Genomic DNA, 14,569 nt, shown 5'->3' on the forward strand with positions numbered 1-14,569 from the left:
ACCTACACCACAGCTCATGGCAACGCCGGATCCTTAACCCACTGAGCAAGGCCGGGGCTCGAACCTGCATCCTCAAGGCTATTAGTTGGATTTGTTACTGCTGAGCCCCGATGGGAACTCTGAGGGTCATCTTATAAGAGAACAATCTTCTCCTGAGGACAGGATGTTAAAGTGTCCATGTAACAGGCCTCCAGAGATGATGACAAATGGCCTTTTCCTGAGAACTCAGACCTTGAAGGAGAAGATTGAGCTGTGGCTTAGGGCAGGCAAGGTGCCTAAACTAGGAATGGGGAACTTTGAGATGACACAATGATCTCTGGTGGGACTCACTTCCCTTTTCCTCTGGATAAAAGTCCTTGGGGAGACAGCCAGCTGGGAGCACCTGTGCCTTGAGTTGGAGTGTGCAGGATGAAGGCTGTGGAGAGCGAGGTCCATGATGCGCACTTCACTGTAGACGAGCAGAACATCTCCCTATGGCCCCGAGGCAAGCAGCAGCTACCATGCCGAGCCTGCCCAGGGGGCTGCACCCAAACCCAATCTTTGCTGGTCCTGCAACAAACCTTCTCTTCTTCTTCCTGCAGAGCCTCCTCCCAAGACGAGTCCGTGTCTGGTTCTGGGGCGGTGTCTCACAGTCCGAGCTGCCGTGGTCTTGCTGACGCTGGTCCTGGTCGCCTCCATCCTGCTGCAGGCCATTCTCTGTAAGTCCTCAGCCCTGAATGCCCTCGGCCCTTCCCCTCGGCCAGCCGGCTCCCTTGACATCCAGACCCTCTCTCCCCTGCTCGCTGGTGCCCCCCCCCCATGGCTTTCTCATTTGTCTTATTCCCCCTCTTGTCACGTGCAGTCAGAGAGTCCCCCATCCCCAGTAAGATCAGCTGCTGCTCCTTCCTCTGCAATTCCAGGGAGGTTTTCCTGACTGGGATCAGCACGCTCGGGCTCAAGGATATGCTGTTTTGACCCCAGGAAATGTTCACCCATCTTCATCCCCTGTCATTTTTTCCTCCCTCTCTGAGCTCTGTGTCCCTTCCATTCAGAGGCTTAGGGACAGACTCAAAAGTGAGCAAAACATTTACTGACCCCACAAGGGATGGAGTCCTCACTGTATCATCAGCTCCAACTGAACCTGGCCAACAGGACAATACATCTCCCTGGTTTGCCCCCTCATCAGGACCCTGTTGCGCTCTCTTCATTCTCCCATTCCCAAGAAGGTCGTTCAAGGGAGACCTCCTGCTCTTCATTGGCTGTGTGACTTATTTTCCTCTCTGACTTTGCTAAGCTCCATGACCTCTGCTGCTGGTAGAAGCTTCTTCCTCACCCTGGGTCTCCAGAGGGAGGGAGTGTTTGTCTTCTCCCTTCTAGGTCTCAGGGCACATTTGGTCTTGAACTTGGAGGTTTTTTTTTGTTTGTTTGTTTTTGTCTTTTTGCCATTTCTTGGGCCGCTCCCGTGGCATATGGAGGTTCCCAGGCTAGGGGTCTAATTGGAGCTGCAGCTGCCAGCCTACGCCAGAGCCACAGCAACACGGGATCCCAGCCGCGTCTGCGACCTACACCACAGCTCACAGCAACGCCGCAACGCTGGATCCTTAACCCACTGAGCAAGGGCAGGGATCGAACCCTCAACCTCATGGTTCCTAGTCGGATACGTTAACCACTGTGCCGAGACGGGAACTCCCAAACTCCTCTTTTTTTTTTTTTTTTTTTTTTTTTTAAGGGCTGCACCTGCGGCACATGGAAGTTCCTAGGCTAGGGGTCAAATTGGAGCTGCAGCTGCTGGCCTATGCCACAGCCACAACAACCCCAGATCTGAGCCGTGTCTGTGAACTACACCACAGCTCATGGCAATGCCAAATCCTTAACCCACTGAGGGGGGCCAGGGATTGAACCCAAATCCTCATGGATACTAGTTGGGTTCGTTTCTGCTGAGCCACAATGGGAACTCTGGACTTGGAAGTTCTGAGCAGAGTCTGCTCTGCTTCAAGCCCACTTGGTTTACTTTTGGTTTCCTCTATGACACCTGAGCCTGTGACCTGAGCAGAGTGTGACAGGGACTGGGATCAGGGAGAAATGGTTTCTTAATTCTCCCTCTTTGGAGAAGTCACTTCCACATGAGAAGTCTCCATGGCTGGTCCTCCCATGGCCATGTGGGGCCTGTGGGCAGTCATGGGAGGGGTGGTGCTACCCTATCTGATGGCTGATGCAGGGTCTCTGAAAGGGGCAGACTGGGAATCAAGGGATGGTGCCCAGAGTGATGTGGGAAGGGTGACAAGGGGGCGATTAATGGCATCCTTTTACCAAATGTGCCTTAAAAACTCAAAGCAAATTTAGAAGACATTCAAATCCCCACTTCTGCCTACCTGTGAGGCCCTTTACCAGAGCGCCCGTAATTTCTTAATTATTTAATAATAATAAATTTATTATTTATTAATTGCAGTATCTGCATCCCCCAGAATTCCTGGCACATGGAAGGTGCCCATCACATGTTTGTTGAGTGAATAAATTATGAATGAATGGAGGGTAGGCAACCACTCCTTGGGTTGGGTCCTTGGGAAACTTGGGCCTGTGACTTCCCTTCCTTTCCTTTTCTCACCCTGGCAACCCCCTCTCCAGTCCCTGGGGATCCCCTTGGCTGACCGCCCTCCTGACTTTCTCAAATCCAGATCCTTGGTTTATGGGCACAATGTCAGATGTCAAGACCAGTGCCCAGTTGCTGCAAGGTCGTGTGGACAACATCAGCACCCTGAGTTCCGAAATCAAGAGGAACAGCGGTGGTGTGGAGGCGGCTGGCGTTCAGGTCCGGATGTTGAATGCCAGCCTGGATCATGTGCGTTCTCAGATCCAGAGGTTGGAAATCAGTGTGAAGGAAGCTGATGCACGGCTGCAGAAGCTAACAAGTAGCTGGGAAGAAGTCGATAAGTTAAATGCCCAAATCCCAGAGTTAAAAAGAGATTTGGATAAAGCCAGTGCTTTAAATGCAAAGGTCTGGGACCTCCAGAGTGGCTTGGGAAATATCAGCAAGATGCTCAAACAGCAAAGTAAGTGACTCAGAAAGGACCACTCCAAGCTGACCAGTTGGACCTGGCTGGTCTCAGGCATAAAGCCACTGGGATGGTGTGTGGAGGGAGGGGGAGGGCAACAGAGTAGACGTGGCTGGAAAGTTAAGAAGAGAGGACTCAGTGTTGGGGTTGGGGAGGACGTAGGGGCTGTTCAGGAGAGAAGGAACCAGGGGCTAGCCTGGGCTCCCACACCAAGGCACAGATTACGAAGGCATTAGGGAGTCTCTCTGTCTGGGTCCAAACCTCGCCATTTCCGTTAGATCCTTACCTGGGGGCCAGAGTCTCAGCCACTTGTGATAGCTATAGGAGAATTATTCCTCCCTCATGGGAGAAACAGATTCTTTCTTTTTTTCTTTCTCGGCCATGCCCGTGGCATGCAAAAGTTCCCTGGCCAGGGACTGAGCCCACCTCAACGTCAGATCCTTAATCCACTGAGCCACCAGGGAACTCCATGAGAGACAGATTCTTGATCCACTCTCTCTTGCTCTCTTCTCTCTGAGCCCAGAGATTCTACCAATCTCAGCTGGACTTTCAGGTCCAAGAAGTGTCCCCAAGAAGCGTACCCAAGGACCCCAGAGCCCAGCCCCATCCACTTGTCTCTGAGATCCCACTCAAGTCCCCCACCTAGTCAGCCCCAGAGGAAACAGGAGCACCCATGTTCATGTGTCACTCTTGTTCTCCAGATGACATTCTCCAGATGATGTCTCAAGGCTGGAAGTACTTCCGGGGGAACACCTATTACTTTTCTGTGATGAAAAAGACCTGGTACAGTGCCCAGCAGTTCTGTGTGTCCAGGGAATCTCATCTGACCTCAGTGACCTCAGAGAGTGAGCAGGTGAGTGCTGTCCTGTGGGCTGGCAAGATGGCAAGGGTTATTCTGCGGTGACAAAACCCCCCAAGTATCAGTAATTCTTCAGAAATTTTTCTCACTTATACACTACATGGCCAATAAGGGCTGCTAGGGGTTTGGCTCATTGTGGTTGCTCGAGGACCCAGACCAAAGGAGACTTCATCTTAACATTTGTTTCCTTAACTGCTGAGGTAAGAACAGAGAACATAGGAAATTGTGTGTTGGCTCTTTTAAAGTTCTGTCTAGAAACAACACACTCACCTTTCACTGGCCAAACGATGCAGTATTTTTAGCTCCAAAGAGGGCAGGATAATTGTCTTTCCATGTGCCCAGAAAATGGAAGTATTTGTGAATAGCGTTAATGACACTATCTAACCTGAGAAGTCGCTTACCTGGTGAGGCAGATTTTTTTTGTTGTTGTTAAAGTGTAGTTGATTTATAGTGTTCTCTCAATTTCTACTGTATGACAAAGTGACCGGTTATATATATCGATACCCCTTTCTTCTATTATCTTCAATCATGGTCTATCCCAAGAGGCTGGATTTAGCTCCCTGTGCTATACAGCAGGACCTCTTTGCTTATCCATTATTATTTTTAAAATTTTTTGTTAGAGTATAGTTGATTCACAGTGTTATGTCAATTTCTGCTGCGTAGCATAGTTACCCAGTCATACACAGACAGACACACACAGAGACACACACACATTCTTTTTGTCATATATCTTCCATTATTTTCTATCCCAAGAGACTGGATATAGTTCCCTGCGCTATACAGTAGTAGGACCTCATTGCTTATCCATTCTAAATGTAATAGTTTGTATCTCCTCACCCCAAACTCCCAGTCCATCCTCCCCCTGCCCCCTGGCAACCACAAGTCTGGTCTCTATGGCTGAGAGTCTGTTTCTATTCTGTGGATAGGTTCATTTGTGCCATTATTTTAGATTCCACATACAAGAGATATCATATGGTGTTTGTCTTTCTCTTTCTGACTTTCTTCACTTGGTATGAGCATCTCTAGCTGCATCCATGTTGCTGCAAAATGGCATTATTTCATTCTTTTTTATGTCTGAATAGTAATCTGTTGTATATACGTACTACATCTTCTGAATCCATTCATCTGTCAATGGACATTGAGGTTGCTTTCCCTGTCTTGACTATTGGGCATAGTGCTGCTATGAACATATGGGTGCATATGTCTTTTAGAATTGTAGTTTTGTCTGGATATACGCCCAGGGGTGGGATTGCTGGATCATATGGCAGTTCTATAGTCAGTTTTCTGAGGAACCTCCATACTGTTTTCTGCCAACAGTGTAGGAGTGTGGAAAACCCTGGTTGTACCAATTTACATTCCCACTAACAGTGTAGGAGGGTTCCCTTTTCTCCACACCCTCTCCAGCATTTGTTATTTGTAGACTTATTAATGACAGCCATTCTGACCAGTGTGAGGTGGTACTTCATTGCAGTTTTGATTTGCATTTCTCTGAAAATTAGTGATGTTGAGCATTTTTTCATGCGCCCACTGGCCATCGGTATGTCTTCTTTGGAGAAATGTCTATTTAGGTCTTCTGGTGAGGCAGACCATTGAACCAGCTCCTTTTATCTGGGAGGTGGGCTCCTACCTTAGGTAAGAGCATGGGCTCTAGAGTCAGAGTCTAGAATCCCAGCCCAGCCTCTTGCCCTAGACCATAGTCCAGGGGTAGATCGTTTGACTTCGTTAGGCCTCAGTCTGTTAATTGCTGAAACACATGATAAAGTACCTGCCTTAGAGAATAAATGAGTAAAATGCATGTGAATGCGCAGTGCCTCGCACATATTACGTGGTTGCTAAATTTAGCTGTTACTGTCTGGTCCATTCTCCTGGGATCCCTGTTCTAGGGTTCAGCTGAATCTTCCTTATACTCCAGCCCCTGATTCCTGAGGGGCAGAAAAGCTTGAGAACTGCGTCTGTTAGTTACAGGGCAAAGACAAACGAGAATTTGGCAGAGGGATGCTGAGCTCTGGGCAGGAACAGGAAGAGGCCTTAGAGCTGTGGGTTCGGGGCTGTGGCTGAGGGTGGGTGAAGGATGCCCAGAGAGCCAGGTGCTCACTCGCTCGTACTCTGAGTAGCGGCAGCACCTCTGCTCATTCTCATTCTGTCTCCCCTGCAGGAGTTTCTCTACAAGATGACAAATGGACTTTTCTACTGGATTGGCCTGACCAAAGCGGGGAGTGAGGGGGACTGGTACTGGGTGGACAACACGCCGTTTGACAAGCTCCAGAGTGCGAGGTAAGCCCCAAAGCCCTCCTCCTCAGACTGACTTTCTCAGGCCAGGCTAGGGCATGAGGAGGGGGTGATACTCGTCCCCCCCACCACAGGAGTTGGGATACCTCCCTCTCCTTGGGCGGCAGGAGCATCTAGCTGATCTCTGCCACTGACTGGATGTGGAACTGGAGACAAATCCATGGCCTCTCCATCCCCTCTGGGGTTGGGCAGCATGGCTGTGGCATGGACCCTGTTTTGTTTTGTTTTGTTTTTAGGGGCGGCATATGGAAGTTTCCAGGCTAGGGGTCCAATCTGAGTTGCAGCTTCAGTCTACACCACAGCTACGGCAACGCCAGATCCTTAACCCACTGAGTGAGGCCAGGGATCAAACCTGAAACCTCAGGGACACTATGTCGGGTCCTTAACCCACTGAGCCACAGTGGGAACTCCCAAGGACCCTGTTCTAAGTCAAGATCTTTGCCCTGTGGGTTCTTGTAGGGCCTTGAGAGTTGGGGGGGGCTAGTCTGGTCCTAACTTAGGGAGTGATTACAGGCTCAGGGGCCAATGGCTCATGGACATAGGTGCCACAACTTGCAATGCTGTCACCCAGGACCAAAGCTGGGGTTGAGGTCACTCATTTATTCACTGGAAATACGTTCTTCTTTGTCTTTTCCTGTGGTAGGTTCTGGATTCCAGGTGAGCCCAACAACTCTCAGAACAATGAACACTGTGCCGATATAAAGAGGTCCTCACTTCAGTCCTGGAATGATGCCCCCTGTGACACTGAATTGCTTTTTATCTGTAAACGACCCTATGTCCCATCAGAACCATGACAAGACTGACCCCTAAGCTTGCACTTTAAGCTCCAACGCTTGTTGAACTCAAGGAAATGGTGTTCTCTCCCTCATACTCCAGGGTATTTTAACCTTACTTTTTCTCACATCGAAATTGTCCTGATAAGCAATGAGCCCCTACTTATAACACAGGGAACTATATCAAACCTCTTGGGATAGACCGTGATGGAAGATAATATGAGAAAAAGAATGTGTATATATGTATGATTGGGTCACTCTGCTGTACAGCAAAATTGGCACAACGTTGTCAAGCAACTCTACTTGAATAAACAACCGCAAATGCTCAGGAAGCAATGAAGGGTAAACACCCTCATTGAATTTATATTTAAAGGGGTAATGGTCATGATTGTTAAGAATAAAATATGGAGTTCCCATCATGGTTCAGTGGTTAACAAACCCTACTAGGAACCATAGGGTCGCGGGTTCGATCCCTGGCTTCGCTCAGTGGGTTAAGGATCCGGCGTTTCTGTGAGTTGTGGTGTAGGTCACAGACTCAGCTCGGATCTGGCATTGCTGTGGCTTTAGCATAGGCCGGCAGCTGCAGCTCCATTCAACCCCTGGAAACTTCATATGCCAAGAGTTCGGACCTAAAAAAAAAAAAAAAAGAATAAAAATATTCTGAAATGGTAAAAACAAAATTGTCCTAAAGGCATCCTGGAGTCCATCTGTCTTGGCTGGGAATTCTTGGACCACACAGAGGCAGCTGAAATGAGGTCTTGGGTTAAAATGGAACAGGTGAACAGGATTAGGAGGGCAAACTGCCCCAGTGAAGTAGATCGGGACACGCCACCTGGGGCATCCCCCCATCCCTTCAGAGAGGCCTCAGCTTCATTGCATGAAAGTTGCTTCAGACCACTCAAGCAGTCTCCTGAGACCGGGACTCAGGGCTTTTCTGGTTGACCCCCTAGAACTCCCAGTTGCCTGCTTAGGTGGCTGTGTTCTCAGTGGGACAAGCTCTGCTCTTGGTGACCTTGTTCATGCCATGTCCCCATGGGCCCCTTCATCCACGTCTTCCAAGATCTGAGCTCCATTCTCCCTGAGGTGGGCTTGATTGGTTCAGATCAGGGGCTGACATGGAAACATGTCTCCTTAGAGCTGGACCAGCATCCACCTGCTTATTTGTTCCCATCACTCTCTAAACTCTGGGGTCCAGCCCCTCTGCCTCACCTCCATGCGCCTTGTCTTTCTTCTGCATCTCCTCTCTTCCCAGAGCACAGGGGAGGTGGCCTTCTGTCAAGAGAGCATCTCCAAGCTTCATTAGAATAAAATGCTACTTCCCTGGGAAAAGGCCAGTCTCCGTTGTGGTTTTGTTCCTGGGGGTACAGGTGAATGTTTGGGGAAGGGCATCTGCTCTGCTGGACATGGAGTTCTGGGGTGTCCTCAGGACACAGCTGGGAGTTCAAAAGAACAAAGAGTAGGAAAGTTCCAGCCCCAGAAATGCCATAAAATATACATGGCACTTACCTCTGTTTTTTTTTTTTTTGTCTTTTTGCCTTTTCTAGGGCCGCTCCCACAGCATATGGAGATTCCCAGGCTTTGGGTCTAATGGGAGCTGTAGCCGCCGGCCTATGCCAGAGCCACAGTAACTGGGATCCAAGCCGTGTCTGCAACCTACACCACAGCTCACGGCAATGCCAGATCCTTAACCCACTGAGCAAGGGCAGGGATCGAACCCGCAACCTCATGGTTCCTAGTCAGATTCATTAGCCACTGAGCCACGACGGGAACTCCCCTTACCTCTGGTTTTTATTGTAATGCGGCAGAGTGAGGCCTGCAGTGTCTGCAATGTCACGACCCTCTTGGTGGTCTTTCCTTGTGGATGTTCATGGACCATCTCCTGTTCTCTGCCTTTGCTCCCAAAGGGGAGACTCGTCGGGTTTCCCACTCTTCACAGAGACCCTGATCACAGACATGGGGTCCAAACCCCCTGTCCAGGGGCTGAGGCAGGAATCCTGGCTACAGCAGAGAGGAAGGGGGAATCAGAGCGGATGCAGAAAGGGACCCAGTCCTCCCCTCCTTGGGGTCCTCATTAGGGCCCTCAGAGGGTCCTTCAATGACTGTGACCAGCGGCGTGGCGGTCTGGGTGCAAAGGGCTCAGGGCTGAGGACAGGGGCATTAGGAAGGAGCTTGAAGGAACACAGGACAAAGGGGGTTTTTAACTATGGCGAAGGGTGAGGGATGGGTGTCCGCGATGGCGTCCGTGCAGGAGCATCTGGAGACCAGCTCCCCGTCGCCTGAGGTCTGAGGGGGTGGGGGCCGCAGGGGAGTGAAGATGCACATGCTCTCAGGCTGGGCTGTGTGGAAATACCCAGTTGTTCCTACTCTCCATAATTCCAAGTAGAAAATTATGGGAGAATATTATTCCCAGTGCCATCTATCTGGTCACAGCACAAGCTGATACAAAAATGAGATACAAGGGAGTTCCCTGGTGGTGTAGTGAGCGAAGGATCTGGTGTTGTCACTGCAGTGGCTAGGATCACTGTTGTGGTGTGGGCAATCCCTGACCTGGGAACTTCCGCATGCCATCGGCACCCTCCCCCCCCCCCAAAAAAAACAAGGAAAAAAAGAAAAGAGGAAAGAAATGAGACACAGGTTATGAGCTCAATGCTGCCCCCAGTGGACTGTCCTGTTTTGTCTCCAGACATCAACTTCTCTTCATTTTGCTGTCACACTTGACGTATTCGTTGCTACGTTTAGGCTGCCGTATTGAGCAGCAGATGACCCTGCTATGCTCCAGCTTCCCCCCTGAGGTGGCAATTGTCACCAGGGCAGCAGATTCAAAGGCTCACATTGTAAGGCCTAAAATTTCACTTATTGCCATGACATTTTTGAGCCTTGGAGGGCCCCCAGCGCCTACCTATGAGTTTTCCAGCCCTCACCAGATATGTCCCCTCAACATGGTCAGTGCCCCTGGTGGACGAGCTGCACTCCACCTAGTTTTCAATCTGCTGGGTTCCACTAACCTGCCATTCTGGGAAACTATTCAAACAAGCCAATCACAGCCTTTGCATGAAGTAGGGGCACCCTATCCTCTTGTGACTACAGACTCTGCCTCCCACAGCTCTTGCTGCTTCACTCTGCTGCCTGGTGAAACCCTGCCTGCCCTGCATGGTATGCAGAGTCCTCCTCCTGGGTGGGGGGGGCTGTGGGTATACATGACCAATAAGCTGGCATCCGCTGTGAGATGTCATGTGTTTGCCATCTTGTACTCTTTAGGGCAGAAGATCCTCACTGCTATGGACTAACTGAATATGTCCCCTCAAAATTCCTATGTTAAAACCCTAAGCCCCAGTGGGATGATATTAAGAGTCAGGGCCCTTAGGAGGTAATTAATTCATGATGGGATTAGTACCCTTAGAAGAAGACTCATGAAAGCTTGCCTCTCTGTCTGCTTTCTACCGTGTGAGGATTCAAGGAGAAGACAGCCGTTCACAAAGTGGGAAGAGAGCCCTCACCAGGACTGAATCTGCCAGCATCCTGATCTTGGACTTCTCAGCCTCCAGAACAGTGAGAAAGACATTTCTCTTTTGTACGCCTCTTAGTCTGCGGTGTTTTTGTTACAGCAGCCTGAATTGAGTGAGACACTGACCACTGGGTGAATAGGAGGCAGTCAGAACAAGGCTGGTCAGGGATCTGGGGTTGGTCCTGATGTGAAGGCATGAGTGGGACAATCCAGCCACTTCCCTGGGTTAGAATTTGAACCTGGAAATACCCAGGGATTGAGGCAGTTAACCTGGGGAAATCAAGCTGGAAGGCCCTGGGTTAGAGAAAGGCTGGAGGAACAAACAGGAGGCATTTGTAGAAATTAGGAATAAGCAGAAGCTGTGAGGCAGAGAAGCAAAGCACAGGAGGAACATACCTGGCAGAGAAAAGAGAATGGTGCAGAGAAGCGAGAAGGCAAGACACAGAGGGGAGGGTAGCAGAGGGAAGACCCAAGAGTTTGGCTGCTGAGGTTCCAGGAGCCACCTTAGAGGCAGCCCAGCCTTCCCGACCCAGGCAATGGGTCCTGACAAGAGGTCCAGCTTTGACAGAGTTCTAGTCCTTAGCTCAGGTGGGAGGTGGGCTTCATCAGTATTTAACTCCCCATTAGACACAACAATATTTCTAAAGAAGTTCCAGGAATTTTTCCCATTGTCAGCTGGAAAGTTGGGAGCCAAGAATGGCTAAGAATTTTGTCTTATCAAATTTGTGTATTTATTTTTTTATAGCATTGTTTTTTCCTGAATCCGCTCCCATTCCTCTGCCCATGGCTTTTCCTCCAAACTGAAGGAGGCTGAGTCAGTGAGGATGTATTTTCATTTAGAGTCTGTGCCCCACCCTGTAACCAGCCAGCATAGCTGTGCCAGGGCTTCCTCCCTTCGGGAAGCTTGGCGTAGGGGGCGGGGGCATGTATGTGCATATATCTGATTTTTTTTTGTCTTTTTGTCTTTTTAGGGCCTCATCCGCACCATATGGAGGTTCCTAGGCTAGGGGTCTAATCAGAGCTGTTGCCACTGGCCTACACCAGAGCCACAGAAATGCCAGATCCAAGCCGCACCTGCGACCTACACCACAGCTCATGGCAATGCTCCGGATCCTTAACCCACTGAGCAAGGTCAGGGATCGAACCCATAACCCCATGTTTCCTAGTTGGATTCATTTCCATTGCGCCATGACAGGAACTCCTTTGTATAATTTTTTAAAGACCATTACACCTGCCCTATGGTGACAGGACCTGAGTAGGAGGCAAGACTAGAGGCAGGGAGAACAGTTAGAAGACTAAGGCAGGTGACAAGTGGCCTGTATGGAGGCCTGTGATGTGAGGGGCTGCTGTTTCTGTTGGGTTCGCCTTGGGGTGTGAAGTTAGGACCCTTCGTGCAGCTGGGCGCAGACGCTCTCCTCATGCCATGAAGCTGTCTCTCTCCAGCCCATTCCTGGGAACTGGGTAAGTCTCAGCCTCGCACCTACCAGAAGACTGAGCAGGGTGGGGGCAGGGTGACCCTGAGGGAGGGACACTGTCGGCCAGGCTCGCAACAGCTTGCTCGGGCCCTGCTTACAGGCATGGGTTTCTCCTTTCCAACAAAACTGCAGGATCAGCCGCTTCCTGAATGACAGCTGACCATCTTCTTGTCAGGGGTTGATAGGGATGCTTGAAGACTTCTGGGGTGTCTGAAGCTAAGGGGCTGCATCTCCAGGATGACGGCCCTGTGCCACTCAGCAGGGACAGGGACAACCAGCGTATGAGAGGTCCCATCTCATGAGTGGGGCTGCTATTTATGCATAAAATGTCCATTTGATTTTATCTGGCCAGAGAACAGAGAAACCTCTGGACAAGGGTGTGGAAACCTCCTGCTGCTTCTTTCCTGCCACAGATGGGGTTCTTGTGGGAGCCAGGAGTGGGGAGGGGCATGGCCATGGGGAAAGGGGAGAGAGGAGCAGCCCCGTCTATCAGGCCTGGGGGACTGTGCCCCCTCCTGGCCCAGACTCCGCCCTGCCAGCTGAGGCAGCATTCCCCAAAGTTCTGCTTTTGAGGCGCTTTCAGCTTCTCAGGCCCAGGAGGAAACAACTCTTGCGTGGGCTGACCTGGGCCCTTTCTGTGTGTGGGGAAATAGAAACCAAGGCAGGCCCTTTCTTTTCTGCGGCCACCTCTGGGCCTCTTGGGGGGGAACCTCTGGTGGCTCCCCTCCCATGAGGACGCTCCCGTGGTCTCAGGCAGAGCTGGCGACTCACGACTCCTCAGATGGGCTCCTTCACATTCCCCTGTGTCCTCTCCTCTGGGGTCGGCTTTCAGTCACCAGGAGGTAGCAGGCTGGCGGATGGTGGCTCTGCATTATACACCGCCCCCAACAGACACACATACGTGCGCAGGCACATACACATATACACACATCACCCAACACACACACACACACATACACATTTACATACAGACACACATACATGCATACGCCCACCACACACATATACACATATATACATATATCACTTATACACATACACATGCAAACATCACACCCACACATCCACATATAAACACACCCACATACACACATCCATACACATATATACACGCACACACACATGTACTCAATACACACACACCCAGATACACATACACATCATACACATTTATGTTACAGATACACATATGCATATATATACATACACACATCACAATACACATACATATCATACATACACAATACGCAAATACCCACAAACATACGTCTCACACATACGCGTATACATACAGATACAGATATACACATGCACATACACACAATACATACCACACACACACACACACACACACACACACACACACACACACATACTGGCACGGCATCATGAACTGGGTGTAGGCAACTGCTCCCTTCCTCACCCTGCAGACCGGTTGTGACTGTGTTGACAGGGGCCACGCATGACGCAGGCTCCTGCTAGACTCGCGTTGCTCTCCTGCTCGGCCACATGAAGAGGCAAGATCAGTGTGGCTTCTCCACCAGGGGAGCCGGGCAGTGGGTTTCTTGGGTGGTGCTCAGGCCCCAGCATTTGGGAAAACACCATGGGCATAAGATGTAGGGACTGAGGTGAAAATGGGGAAAAGCAACACAATTTGGATAGAATAAGCCATCTGCAAGGTAACTGACTCCTCATAAATGGTTGCCAGTGAGGTAGGGGACAAATACATGATTAGATTTTTTTGTGGGTGAATTAAGGGAAATGTGATCCATTTAGATTAGATTGTAACCATCTGAAATAATGGGGGACCAAGGAGCAAGAATCAGCCGTTATCCTCAGAACTGACTTGGGGACCAACCAGTGGGGGTACTGATTGAGTCTAGCTGGTTACCCCATGGGGAAAGGGCCTTGGGGCCCGCTCCCAGCTCCCCTGGGACTTTCCTGCCTTCTAGGTCTCAGCCACAAGCAGCAGGAACCCCGGAAGTTGGTTCTTCCCGGAAGTTACAGGTCTCATTGTAAAGCAGCACATGGGCTTAGCCAGCAGTTTCTTCTGAATTAGTCCTGAACCTGACCAGCTTAGGGGAGCCTGGGTCCAGTCAGCAAGAGCTGACATCTTGGATCAAGTTGGGCCCCAAATAGTGTTTTCTGACATTACTTTTGACACCAAATGTATGGTGTTTTCTGAAACCAACCAATTCTCTGACATCAGCTAGGTGTCCTACGATTGAATTCAATTCTGACACCGACTCTTGGAGTTAGCACGGGCCCCACAGGGTTAAGGACTCATTCCCGTAAGACCACCCTCACTTCGGAGCCACCTGCAAGCAGGGACTCTGGGTGACCACGCCTCTACCCAGCTGACTGCAAATCTGAGGGTCCCCGTGACCCCTCTCAGATCAGTAAGTCACTGGAATGACTCACAGAACTCGGAAAAACACTGTACTTCCTATTACAGCTTGTGATGTAGGATGCAAATGAAGAGCTAGATGAAGAGGTACAGAAAGCAAGGTCTGGAAGATCCAGCGCACAGGAGCCTCTGTCTCCATGGAGTTGAAGTGTGACACCCTTCTGGTACATGGGATGTGTGTACCAACCAGGAAACTATTCTTTTATTTTTATTTATTTATTTATTTATT

At 50.1% G+C, this 14,569-nt stretch overlaps 1 protein-coding gene across 1 annotated transcript; it reads left to right on the top strand.

Moving 5' to 3' along the window:
• The first annotated feature begins 389 nt into the window (after nt 1-389).
• Nucleotides 390-7,160, top strand: CD207 (CD207 molecule). Its single transcript, XM_047779214.1, has 6 exons — nt 390-484; nt 582-698; nt 2,655-3,029; nt 3,734-3,885; nt 6,047-6,165; nt 6,824-7,160. The coding sequence occupies exons 1-6, from the start codon at nt 409-411 to the stop codon at nt 6,972-6,974; spliced, it is 990 nt and encodes a 329-aa protein (XP_047635170.1). The 5' UTR covers nt 390-408; the 3' UTR covers nt 6,975-7,160.
• Nucleotides 7,161-14,569: the final 7,409 nt, after the last annotated feature.

The sequence above is a fragment of the Phacochoerus africanus genome, chromosome 5 (genome assembly GCF_016906955.1).
Source record: "Phacochoerus africanus isolate WHEZ1 chromosome 5, ROS_Pafr_v1, whole genome shotgun sequence".
Taxonomy (NCBI): Eukaryota; Metazoa; Chordata; class Mammalia; order Artiodactyla; family Suidae; genus Phacochoerus; species Phacochoerus africanus.

Bases quoted from the DNA above. Each gene is read 5' to 3' on its own strand.
- CD207 (XM_047779214.1), top strand. From the start codon at position 409: ATGAAGGCTGTGGAGAGCGAGGTCCATGATGCGCACTTCACTGTAGAC. The intron at 485-581 runs GCAAGCAGCAGC...TTCTTCCTGCAG, and splicing joins CATCTCCCTATGGCCCCGAG to AGCCTCCTCCCAAGACGAGT. The intron at 699-2,654 runs GTAAGTCCTCAG...TCTCAAATCCAG, and splicing joins CCTGCTGCAGGCCATTCTCT to ATCCTTGGTTTATGGGCACA.